We start from the raw sequence: 19356 nt of genomic DNA, 5'->3' as shown, positions 1-19356 counted from the left end.
CTGTGGAAAAGGCAGACAAAGTTTGGAAAAATGAAAATAATTTTCCACGACATGTATCAAACAAGCATGCTGAGTCCAATATCTAGGCATTTCAATGACTCAGTGTTTATTTCATTATTTCTAATAGATTCTCATAGCCTAAAGGAGTAAAAAAGGTTGTGTATGAGCTGTTGATATTAAAACATATTTGTTTTTAAGCATACTTTTTCTGAGGTAAAATTAGTTTTAAGTGTAAAGAAATGTAAATTTGATCATGCAGCATCAGATAAGTTAAAGTTCTGGTAATATTATATTATTATATTTGACTAAATTAAAATACCAATTTACAATGTCTAAGTTCAATAGTATTTCCATTAATGGAGGCCCACAGGAGACCCTAAAACATTTACTATACAAATAGAAAAATCACATGAGGAAGGTAAAGAATCTAACACTGCTTCTGAACAATCACAAAGGAACTATACTTAGTCTTCTTGTGTTTCTGTATTCAAATGTGTGTATATGTATGTTCATGTGTATGTCTGCAACAGAAAACCTCATCTTGTCTGCAAAAGAAATTGCTAATTATTCATTTAATACTCATATTCCATTTCTTAGTAACAGAACATTAATTTTATTCAGGGAAGTAAAATCCCCAGCCATAACACTACATTTCTCAGATTCCATTCATCTATTTTGGCTGTGTGACTGTGTTTGGGCTAATGTGGTACACAATGGAGGTACATGTGCAACAAATGGGAAATCCTCTTTTAAGAAGCTGTCTTAGCCAGAGCTTTCATCTCTTTATTCCTCCATCTGTCTTCCTCCCTGGTGTCTGGGATGTTGACTTTATCATCTAAATAGTAATCTTTGATGAATGCAGAATCACCATGTTTTCTGTGGACTACCCAGTTCCAGACATCTTCATATAAAATTAAGATAAACACTTATTTGTACAAGACATTGCTATTTTATATCCTTGTTTCCTTTATCAAAACAGCTTTCCAGAAATTAGTAACTTTTCAAAAAAGTAAATTTATATGCATTATGATCCACAGGTCATTTATGATTAGGAGTCACTGCAATAGCAGATCCATTGAGATTATGCATCTTTGGGTTCAACAGTTAAGTGCTTGGAAATATTTATTAAATAAATAAATTGATGGACATTTCTTTGAACTCAGAGCTCTATGACATGTTTCTATCAGTTTTGCTGCTGATTTTCTCTCTTCCACTTAGGAGACAACACTCCCCGGACTTCTGTGGTAAGATTGGGTCGTGTGTCTAGTTCTGATCAGGGTGATTGGAAGCACTACTTGTTATTTCCAGAATGAGGCAGGAAAACATTATTTTCCTTCCATGGGAACTAACAGTAATGAGTTGAACCAGAAGAGAGAAACAGACTGAATCTCTGAGCCATCACTCAAAGGGTGCTATTCTAGAGAGCCACTAGACTGACAGAAGACAGTGCATGAGCCAGAAATAAATCTGTTTAACAGTGTTTCTCCACATTTTCAGGGATACTTCAAGTTTAACTAACTACTGTAGCAGGACTTAGACCATCATGAGTAATGCATGTCTTAAAGGGAAACCTTGAAGAGAACCACTTTAAAACATATATATATATATATATATGTTGTGGTACTGCATACCTGTAATCCCAGAAGCTTGGGAGGTTCAAGCAGGAGGATAGAGGCTCACAAGTTCAAAGCCAGCCTCAGCAACTTAGCAAGGTCCTAAACAACTTAGTTATCCATTCTCAAAAATAAAATAAAATAAAATAAAATAAAAAAGAGTGGGAATATGGCTCAGTGGGTTTAATCCTGGGTACCAAATATTTTATTTATCTCTTTTATCTCAAGAAATAATAATCAAAGTTGATAAACTTAATGTAGTACTCTAAATATAGCAGAACATTAGTAAATGTTGATAGGTCACGTAATTACAATATGTACAGTACTTATTATATCCATTTAACCCACATTTTATAGTTTACCAGTAAACATGTACTTTGTAACCAATTATTTGTATGACACTATTTTTTCCACATTTTGATTGGTGCATTACAGTTGTACATATGATGGGATTTGTTGCTACATATTTGTACACAATATACAATAGAAGGATATAATTTGGCCATTATCACTCCCTAGCACTTCTTCTCTCACTCCCTTTCTCCTACCCCGGCTCCCTTTCTTCTACTGATCTCCCTTTCATATTTTAGGAGAGCCACCTCCACCTTTCTTATCCTTTTTCCTCTCTAGCTTCTTCATATGAGAGAAAATAAATGACCCTTGACCTTCTGAATTTGACTTATTTGGCTAATATGATGGTAACATGAGAACACTATTTTTGATTCAGAAATAAAAATGACATCATATCTGCCCTGCAGAAGTTTTGCATCTTCATCTGAAAACCACATTAAGTAGGATGAAGGACAAAAAAAAAATTGCTTTAATGTGTTGATCTTCTAAGAGATGAAAACTTTCTTTTTTTTCTCTTTACTACCTAACCAACAAAAAATGAGAGGAATCATAAGAAAGGAAGGAAGGAAGGAAGGAAATCTGTATTCTACTTGTCTACTTTCCAACCAAAACACCTTCCCCAGTCCCCACATAGCTATTCTCTGATTCTCTGATATTTTGAAATAACTTTGGACAAGGAGATGAGAACTTGGAGTTCTGTCCATTTAATAGGAGTGGGATCACAAACAAATTACTTGTCCTTGTATAATGATTTCCTTCATCATAAAAGGGTCAAGGAGAAATAATCACACACACACACACACACACACACACAAACAAAAAAACCTGCTAAGAAACACAAGGGTCACACAAATATCAAATGTTTTTCGTTAATGATACTAATGAGTGTCTACTGTATACCATTGAACCATCTGAGAGACCCCATATGAATACAAGAAATAGACTAAGTTCAGAGTGAGACAAGAACTATAGTGTGGAATTTGGTTTCAGTGATCTTAGAGAATCAGCTGTTCTTTATTTCAAATGCTTTTTAAATTCTTTTTAACCAATACCTTAAAACAAAAATTGTTAAGCACTAGTCAGGTACCATGAGATGTTTTGAACATGTATATATTATACAACGTTTAAATCAGGATAAACATATCCATATCCTCAAACACTTATAATTTCTTTATAATGTTTTTACTATAATAACTATAGCCACCCTACAATGATAACTATAGTCACCCTACAATGCAATAGTACATCAAAAGTTCTATCTACCTGTAACTTAGTACTCATTGATCAACATTTCCTCATTCTTTTCTCTTTGTTACCCTCTCCAACCACTGGTAACCACCATTCTACATTTTTGCACAAGGTAAGAACATTTTTATTTTCTTGGAGGAAGGATGAGCATGAAATTACTAGTAGTTGACTACTTGGCAACACCTACTTTTTTAAGGAAGTCAGAAAGAGAAACAAAAATAACTTAAAAACCATTTTTACATATTTATCTTGACTAATATGCAAAGTACATTACTTTTAATTTATGAGCAGTGAATTTATCCTAGTCTTTAAAAGAACTTATTACTATTCTCATGTATGTAACAAGATTATAGAAATTAAAGGCAGCTATTCAGTTTTGCAGCAATATGAGATGAGACCAACTTGAGATTTTAAATTTTTATTTTAAAGCCAATTAAGGAGTACGGTTGTGGCTCAGAAGTAGAGAGCTTGCCTGGCACATGTGAGGCCCTTGGTTTAATCCTCAGAACCACATAAAAATAAATAAATAAAATAAAGGTATTGTGTCCAACTACAACTAAAAATAAATATTAAAGCAAAACCAATTAAAATATTCCTTAAAGGATTATGGGTCTATGAAAATTCTAAGGAGATATTCTCTTCCCAAGTACACCAAAACATAAACATTTTACAATTTTTCATAATGTTTTGTCCTTGAAAGTAGAATTCATTAATATTTTCTAAATTGGTTCAACTGTATCATTGACCAAGACTGAATTGATTGACCATTTATATCAGAACTTCTCTCAAGTCAGAAATTCATCAGCTATGATAAATATAGTTAATTGAACTATATTAAAAAGATAAAAGTCTAATCAATAGTTCTTAAAATCCTGTATTTCAATGCTTGTTACAGACTCCTCCCAAACACCCTAATAACATAATAAATTAAAATAGAATTTATTTAGATATCTGAGGAGTAAGGTAGTCATAATTTTAAGGGAATACCCTTATTTTAAAATTAGATAATAATTATCCCAGTATTTCCCAAAAGGAATTCCAAAGAACAGCAATGCGAGGAAAAGCATGTCATTGTCAAATCAATTTGGAAAATGTGTTAAACAGATATTTTTAAAATTGTTTACTTTAAAACATATGTTATATAAAACTCCCAATTTGGGAGTTTATAGTAATATATCCACTTAAAAAAAAGGCGGGGTGGGGGGGTAGGTGTTTCCTGCCCTTTCTTGCAAATGGTGGTGTCTATGGTTAGATTGGAAAGAAATCTGGGGTCAAGTTTCTGGGAAACTTCTTCAGGGCAAGGCCAACTCTTCTGTGTACCTTTTATGCCACTGTTCCTCCTGCTTCTCCTGCTTGGAAGGAGGACATACTGACAGAAGCTGAAGGAGTTATCTTGCAGTCATTAACTGTAGACACCTCAGATTTAATCTGCTGACACTGTACCAACACCAGCCACCACTTATCTTCATACTTTTTGTTACATGAAAAAAATTAAACCCCAACATTTTCAAGCTATGTTTCTATTTTATGTAAACAAATGCAAATATACCTAATAAGCCTTTACCATGGAGACTAGCTCTATCAAACATTTAAAAATATTAGATACTCTTTCTAATAATAAACTGTTCTAATTTATCTACATCAACTTAACATAAATATATAATTGTTAGGAAAATATTTGCTTCTCTTGTATTTTTTTCTGATAAGCTTTTATTTCAGAGTTCTTTAATTAAAAAAAACTGAGACTTACCTCAGAAACAAAAAATAAGGTATAAACATTACAGATATTCTTCATTGAACATTTAATTTATTTTATCCAGACCTGTACTGATTATTCTGCATACTTCCTCTCTCCTAATCCACAGAATAATTTTACAGGAAAGTAAAATATTTCCAAGTGAGTATGTCTAAAGTCTGAGGTTTATATATCTAATGCCATCCCAGATGAGATTGCTGGTAGAGGTGAGGTGGTACAAAGGGTGATATATATATTTGTTTCTGAAATTATGGTTTAACTCTGATAATTTTCCACTTGTCCAGAGCTTAAAATGGTTTTGAAGTTATAAATCACTTTTGATTAAATGGACACTATTTCTATCCAGGGACATTAAAATGGGAATTTTGAAATTCTTCTTTTACTATTATTATTTTTAAGTGCTGGAGATCGAACCCCAGGCTTCACACATGCTAGGAAGGTCCTCTACCACTAAGCTATATCCTCAGCTCAAGAATTAATACTTTTGACAAAGGAAGAACTTCAGGACACTTTCTCTCTCATCTGACAATCTGTGGCTCAAAAACACAACAAAACTTCCAAACAAACTAAAAATTCCCTAAAACTAAAATCAACTGAGTCTGAGAGATGTATAATAGCTGATTATTCAGATAGGGGCAGAACCAGAAAAGTAAATGACTCTCACAGAACTCATGGAGAATTGCACATGCTGAACTTATTCACTAGAAAGTTCACCTCTCCAGCTTGCTCATACTTTTCCACCACCAAATCCAGCTATGGCCTCAGTATGGCCCATCTAGAACCAACTTATCTGAGTCAGTAAAGAGTTACTCTGTCACTCAGCAATAATGTATCCTTGTTGCTTGCCATTAACCTCACACTAAGCTCTGAAGCAGAATCTTGACAACCTCATCAGTGCTTCAGATTTTGTAGAATTGTTCAACTGAAGTGATCTTCCTTGCTTTCCAGTTCTGATTTGTGAGCAGCAGCACAAGGGCTGTAACTCACTAGCTTCTGAGACTAGCTTCTTTCTGACATCTTACTTCCCTAGTCTCGCAAGTATCAATTGCATTGGGAAACCACCTATTTACATTCCACACACTGAGTAAGAATACTACCATTTTTAGTTCTCTCTCAAGCTAGTTATTGGAATATCACCTAGTACAAAAAAAAAAAAAAAAAACTAAACTAAATTTAAGGATAAGAAGAGACAGTAATCTTTTAATGAAGGATGAAACTTAAAAAAAAAAAAAAAAAAAAAACAACTCTATTTTGCAGACCTTTATGAGTAACTGTGCTTGTGGATACTAGCCAAATAACCCCACCTCACAAGGGCAGGTACACACTAAAAAGGGCTCCTTTCTGACATTCTGTTAATTGTGCCTCCTGACATCCTAAAACACCAATCTGATTGTCCATTTTAGTATTATGAGAGCATGCATCTTTTATTGCTTTCTATCCGAATAAAATTGCCAGCTAGTGAATATACTGGCCCCCTGTGGTGCCTTGGGTTCCTCTGTGGCTCTGTGATAAATCTATGAAAATGTAGATCTAATTATATTTCCCCTTTGCTTAAAATCCTTTCAAGGTTCTCCCTAATCTTTGCAACAAAATCTAAATTTACTTTAAATTGCAGCCTAGGACCTTCATGAACTGGCCTCTGTCTACATTTCTCTTTATGATTTCACCCCTTGAGTGCATGTTCATATATGTATATGTACATATGTGTATAAACACACATATGCTATCATCAGGCAGTTAGAGGCAATCCCTCAATGGCCCATGCACTTCCATGATCTCACATGCTCTTAGTTTTGTCTTTTAAAAATACCCTCATGATTTGGTCAATTTAACTCAAGGAGAAAATAAAACTTAATATAAATTAGGAGGAGAATTTCTGTTCTCTTCCAATAGAATATAGTGCATTTCTCTACCTGTAGGTCTAAATTATAGTAATAATTTACCAACTGAACTTCTCTGTTTTTCCCCACTGAACTCTAAGTGCTTCAAAGCCACATATTATGCCCTAATCACTTTTGTGTCCTGAATAACTGTGACTAATTATGGAACATGGTAACTTATCAACAAATATTTGATGAGTGAATGAATGGAAGGATGGGTGCATGAATGAATGGGGTAGCACACAGAAGTAAATATGATCTAGGGGCAAACAGATCTGGGTTTAAGAACCAGCTGTACTTTGGGTAAGGTATTTACTTACTTGAATCTCAGCCCTCTAATCTGTAAAACTGGGAAAATAATTCCACCTAACTCATAGTAGGATAACAATTAAGTGAAATAATGCACATATCACAATTCCTGGCATGTACTATATTCAGTATGTATCATTATTATTTCTTTATTATTATAAATGAGAGTAACTTAGCTAAGTAAAAGTGCATTAAAGTTATGTATACTGGGAATGGAATGATAATAAATTATATTTCATGCTTTTATGTCAAAATGAATCTTATTGTCATATATAAATTTTAAAAGCCATTTAAAAAATTAAGTAAAAAAGATGATTATTTAACAAAAATTACTGAAGAGACCATGAGGGTTTATAGAAGTGGGATTTAAAACTTTGTTAGGTAAGGAAAAGGAAGATAATTTGGAGAACAAATGAAATCTGGAAAGGTCATCAGCATCTGTCCAGTTTAAGGATATTACCCAACATTACCAGTTGAAGGCATTTTGAAGCAGCCAATTGAAAATGAGATTGGGCTGGGGCACTATTTTTATTGTCCAAACAATCAAAGCTGTTTTTTGGCAACAAACTGAATCAAAGAACAGCTCTGAATTTTATAATAAATAATATTCTTCTCAAAACAGTTCTGATATTAGGCAGTTCAGAGAACGTGATTATTATAAGAACAAAGTAGGAATATTTTATTCCTGTATTTTCACAGTGGTACTTTTTTACATTCTTTGATTAAACCTTCCAGAACTATTGGGTCATGTTTTAATGGCTTAATTGCCAAAAGTGTTGCATGTCATTTTTACAGCCAATATCCTCAACCACTTTACAGATCCATGCTGCATTTATAAGGATATTTTATAACCATCCTCTATTCTAAATAGATTATAAATCTAAATCCACTAAGAATAAGCAGTAAAACTTGTTACTTTCTCATTTCTTTCTCCCAATCTATAAATCATCAACATGCGTTTTGTATTAAGTACACATTCTTTTTTTTTTTCTTCTATACATCCGTCTCCTTCTGACATTCATGCTCTTGAGAATTTTCACAGAGCAATTTCTATCTACCATTACATCCTGATGAGGGAGAGATGTCCCAGGCTTTGGAAATAGGTCATTGAGAGCTCATGAAAATAAAAACATGATAAATGCACACTATTATATTTTAGTACAATGTTTCTCATAACCACTTCAGGTAGTACTTTTTAAATGGTCTTTCCTTAAACTTTCTTTCCCTCACTGTCTGTCTGTCTCTCTCTCTCTCTCTCTCTCTCTCTCTCACACACACACACACACACACACACACACACACACACATTTCAGGAACTTCACTTTTGCTTTTCTTTAGCATTTTTCAACTAATAAAAGGTACACTTTTCAATATTTCATTATTTGTTATATTTCTCTTGATAACAAGATTCTAAAGATTATAGAGGTACTATGTTGACTACTTAGAAATCCTACCCCAAATCCAAATTACCACAGCCTACATTCACTAGTGAGCTGTGAGTCTATATTGAGGTTTTACCCTAAAAAATTAACTCTCTGACATTACATAGCTTGTGGCAAACAACTGCCTAAACTATATATTAGTTGATTCTATTCTTTATAATAGAATCTTTATCTAATGAATCAGTAAAACAACCAGAAAAGTGAGGGGGAAATCTCAATGTAAATAGGGATATTATGTCATGAATGAAAGAAACAAATTCTAATTGTCTGACTAAATTTTTTATTTTCCAGAAAGTTTTTGTCACATTTTAAAAATTCATTGACTTTCAGTTATCTGCAATAATGAAAAAAATCATAGTATATGTTAGAGAGAACATAATTGAAAAAATAAGAGCATTTAAACCCACAGATAATCACTAATCAGGTCTAGATATACACAAATCTCTGCCCATGCATTCTTATCCCTTTGGCCCTTACCACAACTCTCTCCTCTTTTACTCAACATCCCTTACATGCCTGGACTCTCTGCTCCCTCACTCTTCCCTGGACAATTCAATACACCCTTGCCAAAGCACAGAGAGACAGAATTCTAATATCTTTTGTCTTACTTATACCTCCTAAAATTCTACTGTCAAACTAGACACTGAGTGGAAAGATGAAAACACTTAATGTTCTATAATTTAAGTAAACTGTATTTAATCCAGAATCATTCATATAAATATCATGCAGATTCAGAAACTTTTAATTGACATGCTTTCAGAAAAAAATTAAGTTCATAAAAATGGTAAGTGGTTAGCAAAACAGTGCCTCATGTTAACCTCTAGGGATAATTTAAAAATATCCAATACTAGTTCCTCCCCACATATTAACCAGATAAGTCTGACAAAATTATCCTGAGATAGAACTTCCTTCAAATCAATGGATAACCTATTTTCCCAAGGTGTATAGAAACATGCAAATCTAGTTTATTCAATGTATAAAATTTTTAGTGAATAATAAATGGCACAAGCAACTAAAATGGAGAATTTGCTACATGCCAAGCTTGGTTCTAAGTATTTTATATATTTTCATGGATTCTTCATAACACCCCTGAGTGTTAGATATTTTCTTCAACACCGTTCCATATAGGTATAACTGAAACACAAAGGCAGTAGGTTGCCCTGGGACCAGCCAGATGCTACTGCAATCTATCACACAGTCTATACACTTCCTTGCCATGAGATAGTGTGTATGATATCAGTTGATGACTTTTGTTCTTTTAATTTACATGTGCCCAAACAAATATCTGTCCCCAAAAGATATGCACTGAAGAAGCATTGCTACACAGTATCTGATAATAATTAAAGCATAATTATTTGCTATGGACTGAAAATATGTGTCTCCTTAAAATTCATACTCTGAAGCCCTAATGTGATGGTATATGAAAATGAAACATTTGGAAGATAAATAGGACATTAGAATGGAATTAATGTGTAAGGATACCCTGAAGACAGCCATCTGCAAACCAAGAAGATCACCTCCTCTAGCCACCTGATTTGTCAACACTTTGAGCTTACACTTCTAGCCTCCAGAACTGTAAGAAATAAATTCCTGTTGTTTAAGATACTCAATCTATGGTGACTTGTTATAGAAGCCCACATGACTAAGACTTTATCCCCAAAGTAATCTAAGACAAGAAGGATACATGCAGGGCAGTACAGTTAAGGAAATGAAGACAAACAGCACCAAATAGATTATCATCAGAGAAACCATTGTGACTTCCTCTTCAAGCAAAGATGACAGGCAGTGAGCCTAGGAGGGAGAAGAATAGGCATTACCACATCATCAGCTTCTGCAAACAGGAGCTATGTGTAAAAATACTGATAGTCACACATGATCACTTCAGGCACATTCATGCTTCCATCAACCTATACCTGAAGAACAATATATGCAAGGATATTCATGCATGTGCACGTCCCTGTGTACTATAGGGGGATTTGAGGTTTGCAGCCAAAGATTAAGCTTGGATTAGTGTTTGAAAAGATGCATAAGCAAGACAATTAAGATCCTATATTTATTTTTGTTACTAGAATTGTGTTATCAAAGCTAAATATTTGAGGAAAATTTCCCTCAGAAAATAAAGTTGAGTCAAGGAATGAATCATGCACTATAGTGATGAGTTTGAGAGTGAATTTATATCACAAACTGATTCTTTAACTTGGTGCCCTCCTTTAATATTTCATGTATAAGTGTCATCATTCTTTAGTTTGTTTCTTACTAGCTAGTAAAGAGAAGCAGAAACTCACAGAAGGTGTTCCAAGATTCCACAGGAAGGATCAAGATTCCAGCATCCATCAGCCTCTAGGAAAGAGGATGTGTAATAAAAGGCCTGGCACTTCCTTATCTTTCAGGAGGATGAAGTCATATTCCTTCAACCAATAAGTACACTTGTAGCATATGAGAGAAGAAAAGATCTGTCCCAGATAAGAAGGGTCAGAAGATTTCATTTGCCCCAGTAATAAAGATGGTCAAGAGAAATATGTAGAAATCATTAAAATCACATCTAATGTAATTATTTTGAAAAACAATTGTTACAATATGAATGAATTCTCACATTTAAAGGACAGAAAATAGGAAAACAGATGTGGGATCACCCCCCAAATGTCTGTCCCATTGACACAGTAACAAGCAAAAAAGAAGCAAGACCAGATACTAATGCAGAGAGCTTAATGCCTACACTTGGCAGAAATTTCCCTGTCACAGCTGGGCTGCCCTTGGAAGCAGCTGTTTCTTCTCTAAACCATCTATGAGGGTCTCAAGACACTGTAGTACAGAAGATGCCCTTGTATGTTAAGTGAGATTACCCAGGATTTTTCAAAATACTGAAAAAATTTACATTTTATCTTTGCCTGCCCAAATGTCTCCCAGTGGCCCTTCCCTTCTCCATACCCAGCAAATTTCTGGTTCTTACTTGGGATAATTTCTAGACTGAATGAAGGGCACAATCTCAGAGTCTTGACTTGATGGAGGCAGTAGTAAATCTCGAAATCTTTCTGTCAAAAGAAAAATAAATATCAAGCTATGAAGAAATAAAAGTATCAAAAATAATTTCAAAATAAGATTACTTTCTATTGTTTTATTAAGATATTTTGATTGCATGTATTTTATTTGAATTTTACCCATCATTTTATATACTAAATGGTATGTTAATTTCTCTTCAATAACTATATATACATAGTGATTAGATTAGTGCAGTCTATAGTGCACTATATATGTATATACACATACAGTGATTAGAATAATGCAGTCCCTGCAAATACAAAAATAGAAAGTATTCATTATTATAGACTAATAAAGGCTTATAATTGAAAGGTTAGAGAAAACACATATAGTCAATAAACACACCAAGAGATGCACAATCTCATTACTAACCTTGGCAATGTGAATTAAAATCACACACCATTAGGTAGCTTTCACATTACATGGCATTCCATTGTCAGAAATTAGTCTCATAAGACCAAGGGTTAGAATGGGGATTAAATAAGTTTTCAAACATTAATAGTAGGAGTGCAAATTGTAAATGTTTGCAAAACAATTCAGCATTATCTTTTAAGTTTAACTTTTCCATACATTATGGCCCAATAGTTACATTCCAAGGTATATATACTGTACAAACTTTCACATGTGTCTTTGGCAACAAGTAAGAAGACATTTATAACAGTACTATTCAAGACAACAAAAATGGAAATGACTCAACTGCCCATTGAAACAGGAATGGACAATTTGTGCTGTACTCATACAAATGAATACAACTTGAAGTGAAACTGAATATTTACAAATAAAAACATAGTGAATCATACTAATATAATAGCAAGTGCGAAAAATATCAAATATCATTTTTAGTTTTTTTTTTTTCTTTTGCTTAAAACCTCATTATTGGATTGACATTGGGGACAAGGACTGAGCTTTCAGTAACAAATTGGCAACCCAGAGGACACAGGAGCAGTTATACTCTAGTTCTTTTGGACACTAGTGATTCTCCAAGGAACCCCATTTCCATGCTGAGAATGCAAGGTGGCTGGAGAACTTGTTGAGAGCCAACTGCTAGAGATTTAGGTGGATAAGTTTCTTTGGAGCAAATGGGGGCGGGGGAGCCCCAAGGCTCCTGTGAGTAAACAAATGGATTGAGGAATGTCCCAGCAACTGCCAAAGCTCCTTTTGCATCAAGGAACTCCCCTCTTCTCTTCCTGAATGATTCAGGCTGATGCATTGAGGTCCACTTTGAGAAAAAGGAAACAAAACAGTAAAGTCATGACCCCCTTGGCCACTTGATAATTCCCTTGGTATGTATGCTGAGACTCTTAATTCCATACACTGGTGCCTCTTCATGGGAACATTGGATCCCTCTTTGTGGAGACACCTGTGATGTGCCAGTGTAGGAATCATGGTTAAGAGGGAATCAAGAACCTAGGAATTTTTATTCCCTTCTGCTATGTTTTTGGTTGTTATCTGTTTGTTGGCCTTAGGTTTAGTAACTACTCTCATTGTTTATTTATTTATTTCTTCATTCATATATATGTATATATATATATATATATATATATATATATATATATATATATATATATATCTGTTACTAGTACTTTAAGATATAGGCAATGCTGTGTTTGATCCTATAGGTGGTCTCTTGGGAAAATAATCTTGATTGGCCAAGATTTATAGGCCACTTATAGATGTAAGCCTATCTAAAAAACAAACAAAGATGTTTTACTGTAAGGATCTGGTCTTTGAATGGTTTTCTGGATTATTATAAAATCTCATATTTGGAGTTGGTGTGTCAGAAGTTAAGTAAATGGAAGAGATTCTGTCTGTATAGGTGTCTATGCAATTGCACAATAAGGAGTCTGAATGGTCAGAAACTAAGTTGAGGGTGCAAAAGGCACTGCCTCTGGTATGCAAAGATAGTAGTATACTAGAAGAAAGGGTTAAGAAAAAATTTAAATCCTTTCAACCCTGTACAGGCACTCCCAGCACTGTTTCTCAGACTGGCCCCAGGAAACTATAAATCATCTCTCTGTGGCTAAGGGACACCTACCCTGGGCTGCAAAAAAAAAAAAAAAAGCTTCCTAGGTATAGAAAAATGGGCAAGGAGGAGCTGGCCACTGTCCTGCCTTATAGCCCCTTTTGCCCATGGGGTGGGGTGGAGTTGTGGAGGCTGCTGGCCACAAAGAATGTTGCAGTAGGCTTCAGCTCTATTAGTTTACAACCTGGGGATAAGAATGGTTACCTCTTTTAAGATCTGACAGGACACCCCATTTGGACAGAATATGTTCAACACCGTAACACAGAGCAATTCCTGCTGTGACAGTATCCCATAAAACTAAACACATGAGGAGAATGGCAGGATAAGCAACTGTACCCAGAAGAGAAAAATTAAAAAAATAAAAATACTCCAAGCAGAAACTAAAACCAACCCATATTTTACAGGCAGCCTCTGCAAAGGGATCTTCAAGGAAGCCTTAAAAAAAAAAAAAAAAAAAAAAAGGATGGAAAGGGCCTCCTCCATTGACGATCAATATGCCTACTGTAAGAAAAAGATCTGAAAGGAGCCTCTAGGTATAATTGACAGTGGGGATCTCACTGAAACTTGATAGCATTGTGATAATAATAAGAAAGACAGACGATGCTCAAAAATATCCAACCTTTTGAATGCAAACCTGGAGAAAAAGGATTATTCAATCTCTCCTGTGATGAAATTTGTTGTGTGAATTAAATGCACAGATAACTTTCATATGGATTGTTTCAGAATATGAATTTAAGAAATGGTCTGAAACTACAAAAGAGATAGAAGAAAGTTTTATGTATGATAATATATTTTAGTGTAGAAAATTAGAAGATTAAAGAATCATGGTAAAGTTTTAAGTCCAAGATTAAAAAAAGGACAAAACTAAGGATGGAAAAAGTTTTAGAATGTCAAAGTAAGTTGTAGAAGGTTTGTGGAAGGTAAATCTCAAAAAGTTTGTGTATGTGATTAAATTGGGTATAATTAGCACAGTCAGTTATTTGAGTTTTAATTTACTGATATGAAGCTAAGTCTGAAACACTGATTTGTTCTTATCAAGACAATTTTCTTTCATCAGGTTTTATTACTTAGGAAAAGCAAATCTTAAAGGAATTATGGTTTGTATTTGTTCTAAAGCCTTCTTAAAAATATTTTTAGATGTAGATGAACACAATAACTTTATTTATTTTTTTATGTGGTGCCAGGGATTGAACCCAGTGCCTCATGCATACTAGGCAAGCACTCTATCACTGAGCCACAACCCCGGCTGCTGTTTTAAAATCTTTTAAATTATTACTTTGTAAGTGGTTAAATAAACAGCTGTTATTTTAGGTTATTACAATATAGTTTACACCCTAAATATATGTGGCTAGAGATATGTATATATTTGAGAACACTTGTCTAAGTGTTATGTAAAAGTTTATAAATGAAAGTTAATGTAGGTTTATCAGCAAGGTAATCAATAAGTGTTCACTTTTATCTGACATACAAGGGCCACACTGCCATTTGAAGATCTGTCTTATATTTGCTTGCTTTGACTAAGTCTATTTCTGACCATTAACACTGTTTCCTAAATGTATAAGAGATATAAGTAGATTCTTTTGATTTTTGCTAGTATTGCTAACCCATGCAGACTTGTGATTATTGTTACTATACACTATGAATTCTAAATATTACTTTAAAAGTTAAACTTAGTTAATATAAGGACAACTGTATAATAGTGCTTCTAACTGTTACTGGCTTCTTTATATATTAGATATATTCATGTTCTTCAAGTAAACAAGCCTTTTAAAATGTAAAGCTTAGGAGAGTGCATTGCCAAGTTGGTGTCCTCCAAATTAAACTGTCTGTAGCAATAGTGTCCTTCAGATTTATACAGAAATAACAGGTTTGGTTGGTATTTATGTCTCTTAATGTTTTGTAACTAGATAAATGTAACCTGTTGTCAAGAAGTTATATATAAATTTTTTTTGTGCTACTCTTTACACTGAGATGGGAATTTAAATGTTTGGGGGAAGGAATTAAGGAGAGACTGATTTGTAAATGTTGACAATGTAGAACATGCAAACGGTTTGCCACCTTTTTCCACCAAAAGGAAAAACTCAACCTTTGATTCATGTTTCACATATAATGTATTAAGTTAATTGATATTCAGATATACTCAGGAAAATACAACAGAATGTTGTAGAATGATATTTTTTTTAAAAAAATGGGCAAAGGTCAGCTTTAGAAATAAAACACTTTAAGCTTTGTCAAGAGGCCAGCCTCACTTGATCTAAGGCTCTGCCTCTCACCCTTCTCCATGTTAGAATGACTCCGAAGCATCAAGCTTATTTAAAGTTGTTATATTTTGTTGTTTTAAAGATCACTATGATCTCAAAATAATCAGGGGATATAACTCAAAACATAAGTAAGGATTTGGGCAAATTGTAAAAATTTTTAATAATTTAAACCTTAATTTATTTATTTGTTTTTATTTGATGCTAAAGACAGAACCCAGTGTCTCACCTGTAGCAAGCAAGTCCTCTACCACTGAGCTACAACCCCAACCCTGCAAAAGAGTTTTATAAGAAAGTAAAATGTATGTACTGATCCCCCGAAAAAATGGAAGGAGTAACTCTAAAATTATAGATATTGAAGGTATAACCTATTACTCCACTTTATGACTGGGGAAACTGGTCTGCTGGATGTTTAAAACCAAAAACTTTGGAGACCAAAGTTAGGGAAGTAAAAGGGCCAAGAAAAACATAGCCAATATTTTGGCCCTTGCCCTTCAAGGTCAGCCAGCACCTAGAGGATGACAGAACCCCTCTAAGGGCCTTGCAACTCTGGTACAGATCAGGGGAATGGAGAGGAAGAGAGAACAGGAAGCCAAAAAGTACACATTCTGCAAAGAGGAGGGTCTCTGGAAAGAGTATCATCCTGATGCTTCAAAAGGAGACCACATCTAATGAGCAAAATCCTGACCCATCCTGGCAGATGGCAGGCTAAAGGAGGCAAGAAGATTCTCACAGGTTCCCAAGAATGATCTCTGAGAAATCTCACTCAGATTACCCTAAGAGTAGATAAGAACAAAGTCAGTTTTGACCAACTTGATCTTAAACACCTGGCAGGAGAATATGACCAAAACACAGTCCATGACCATATTTATGGACCTATGAACTGTCCTGATGCTAAAACTCCTTAACTTTCCATGTCCCATCTGAAAACAAGGACTTCAGGTCACTTACTCCATTTCACTCTCTTTCAGCAGGAAAGAGCTTGGAGATGTCTTCACTCATTTTTCCATAGAATGGGACTGTAGAAATTGATAGTGGGGAAACATAACAGTGGTCCACTTTATGCCTTTGCTGACCTGTCACTACAATTTACTTTTTAAGTGGACATGTTTCTTCTCTGTTCTTCCTCTTCACTGATATCGGGGAAAATAGGATTATATTTTTCTCCCACTCTAAGCATTTATCTGTCCTTGAGCACACACCCACAAGAGGAATGAAGTAATTCAGATTTGGGGATGGCACCAGAAATTCAAAGAAATGACTATCTCCCAAATTAACAAGTGAATTACAACTACAGAATGAGAACACCTGGACTGTAGCCTTTGACTCACCTCTTTAAAAGCCCCCTATTTCCCCTGATGGGCAGGATCACAGCCTCTGGAGTAGGTGTCCCCTGTGTTTCTCCTTTACTAACAAAGCAATAAAGGTTACTTCTTTTTCCTTTTTCTCAAAAGAAATCTGTTTTATTGAGTTAAAACTGACTAAGAAATGTATTATTTAGGTATGCTATATATGAAACAAAGCAAATGATTAAAAACAGAAATGATGCACACAATTCAGGATAGTGTTTACCTTTTATAAGGGGTAGAGCAATAAAATAGAAGAGAAGCAAAAAGGTAGGTATAAATAATTGTTAATGTTTCATAGGTATTAATTTTATATGAATGAATGAATGAGGGCTAAAGGAGTCAAATAATGACAGTAGACATGAATCAAGTTTGAACTAAGAAAATTAAGTGCATATGAAGCTCATAATGAAGGAAGTAAGGGGGAATGAAGAGAGGAAAGGAAAAACAAAGGGGTAAGGAGGGGGAAGAATCCTCAGTGCTACCCTGGAAACACATTGCATACTTATCTTCATTGCATAGATTAGTCTCTATTCTAACACTGATCCCATATTTTAGGACCAGGTATTCATTACCTCTAGAGTCATCTTTATGGGAAGGTTTCCTGAATGCTTCCATTACTCTTTCTTTCTGTCTGTCAAATTTGGAATCAGTGCTCCTGTTCTGCACCCCTGGTCTATGCTTAGTCTTATAATTTCATCATTGTATAAATTTGTCTACATACTGCTCTCTTCTACTAGATGAGCATCATACCAGAAAAGTATTTGATGTATTCAAATTTTTCTTGTTGAATATTTGTTGAATAAATATTTGTTGAAGGAAAATTTCCAACTTCCATTAACAGAGAAAAATGTCAAGATAAATCGTCATGACTCTTAGAAGAGACCAACTGGTTGTGTGTCAAACAGAAAAAATCAAGGAAACCTGTACTTTAGCCTTTACAGTCAAACCAAGGTGGACTGCAAAGCCAAAGCTCCTACTTGCAATAAATTCATCCCTATCTAAAAGTGAGCAACTTCCACCAAATACTAAAAATGTACACATAATGTCAATTGCTATTTTCCAGTTACTGAGTAGTTGTATGTTAACTATTTGTCAGCATAGTGGTTACAAGGTATTATTGAGAAAAAGAGCGTACATTCTATCTTCATATTTGTTCAAACATTAAATCAGAGTATTTAACTGGCTTCCACTCTGATTTTTGTTTATGCCACTTTGATAGTTGTACAATACATCTGGAGAAGAAATAACAATATCCAAGAAACAGAGATGGTTTTACTCTGAAGTCTAGACATTCAGAACAGAATCATTTCTCCTTTACTTATACTTACTTCTTAATTTGGGTTCATATTTTTTAAATCAATTGTTATGGACTGACATGCTGATACTTTAATCTATAAACTAATATTCATTTCAATGAGATGACTCATAAATTCTGATGATATATGGCCCTTGCTTTTTTCAGTCCATTTCTCAATTTTTGAGGTACTCACTAAATGAATTACTTACATTTACATTTTTTCCTTATTTAGTCCTTTTCTAAAATAGTTTTTGAAGAGTGAAGTTAAACCCCAAGAGCAAATAAGAACTTCACATATCAAATAAGAAACTATTCAGTGAAATGGGTATATTGAATATGATATTCTTGGGAGCTAAAAGTATAAATTAAGATTTAATGAATAGATTCCCAAACTTATTAAAAAGCAAACAAATATCAGAATTATTGATTCATATAATCATACCACAAAAAAATCATTTCCCAAGCAATACTAATAGAGTGACTTTTTCCCGTTTAATGATTATTTTTTTTTCCATTTAAAAATATTTATTTTGTTTCAAGCTAAGTTTTAATTTTGTTCTCACAGCAAGAATATGTTTGCATACACTTTGTTGTTGTTATGTAAATCATTATTTCATTTGGTTTATTCTTTATATTGGTAATAATTAGAGATTGGTATTCTTCCATAAAAGGAGAGATGAAACTGGGTCATGGTGTGTGTTTGTGTGTGTGTGTATCAAAAAGTTTGGATTAGAAGAGTATTTTATATTTCTCATCTTTGTTTTTAAACAGTTAAGTATATTATCTCACAA

At 34.0% G+C, this 19356-nt stretch overlaps 1 protein-coding gene across 6 annotated transcripts in view; it reads right to left on the bottom strand.

The window, feature by feature from the left end:
* Nox4 (NADPH oxidase 4) overlaps window positions 1-19356 on the bottom strand; it is a 174260-nt gene that overhangs the window by 24742 nt on the left and 130162 nt on the right. For all 6 annotated transcript variants that reach the window (XM_046439393.2, XM_046439395.2, XM_046439394.2 and 3 more), the window contains one exon: window positions 11550-11631. In XM_046439393.2, coding sequence (XP_046295349.1) covers window positions 11550-11631 — 82 coding nt within the window. The remainder of the gene's footprint in view (window positions 1-11549; window positions 11632-19356) is intronic.

Source organism: Marmota monax, unplaced genomic scaffold (assembly GCF_021218885.2).
Source record: "Marmota monax isolate L192 unplaced genomic scaffold, Marmota_monax_Labrador192_F-V1.1 WCK01_AAM20220418_F8-fsc00096, whole genome shotgun sequence".
NCBI classification, from domain to species: Eukaryota; Metazoa; Chordata; class Mammalia; order Rodentia; family Sciuridae; genus Marmota; species Marmota monax.
Note: the sequence above shows the minus strand (reverse complement) of the source record. Positions and strands in the feature narration are given on the sequence as shown.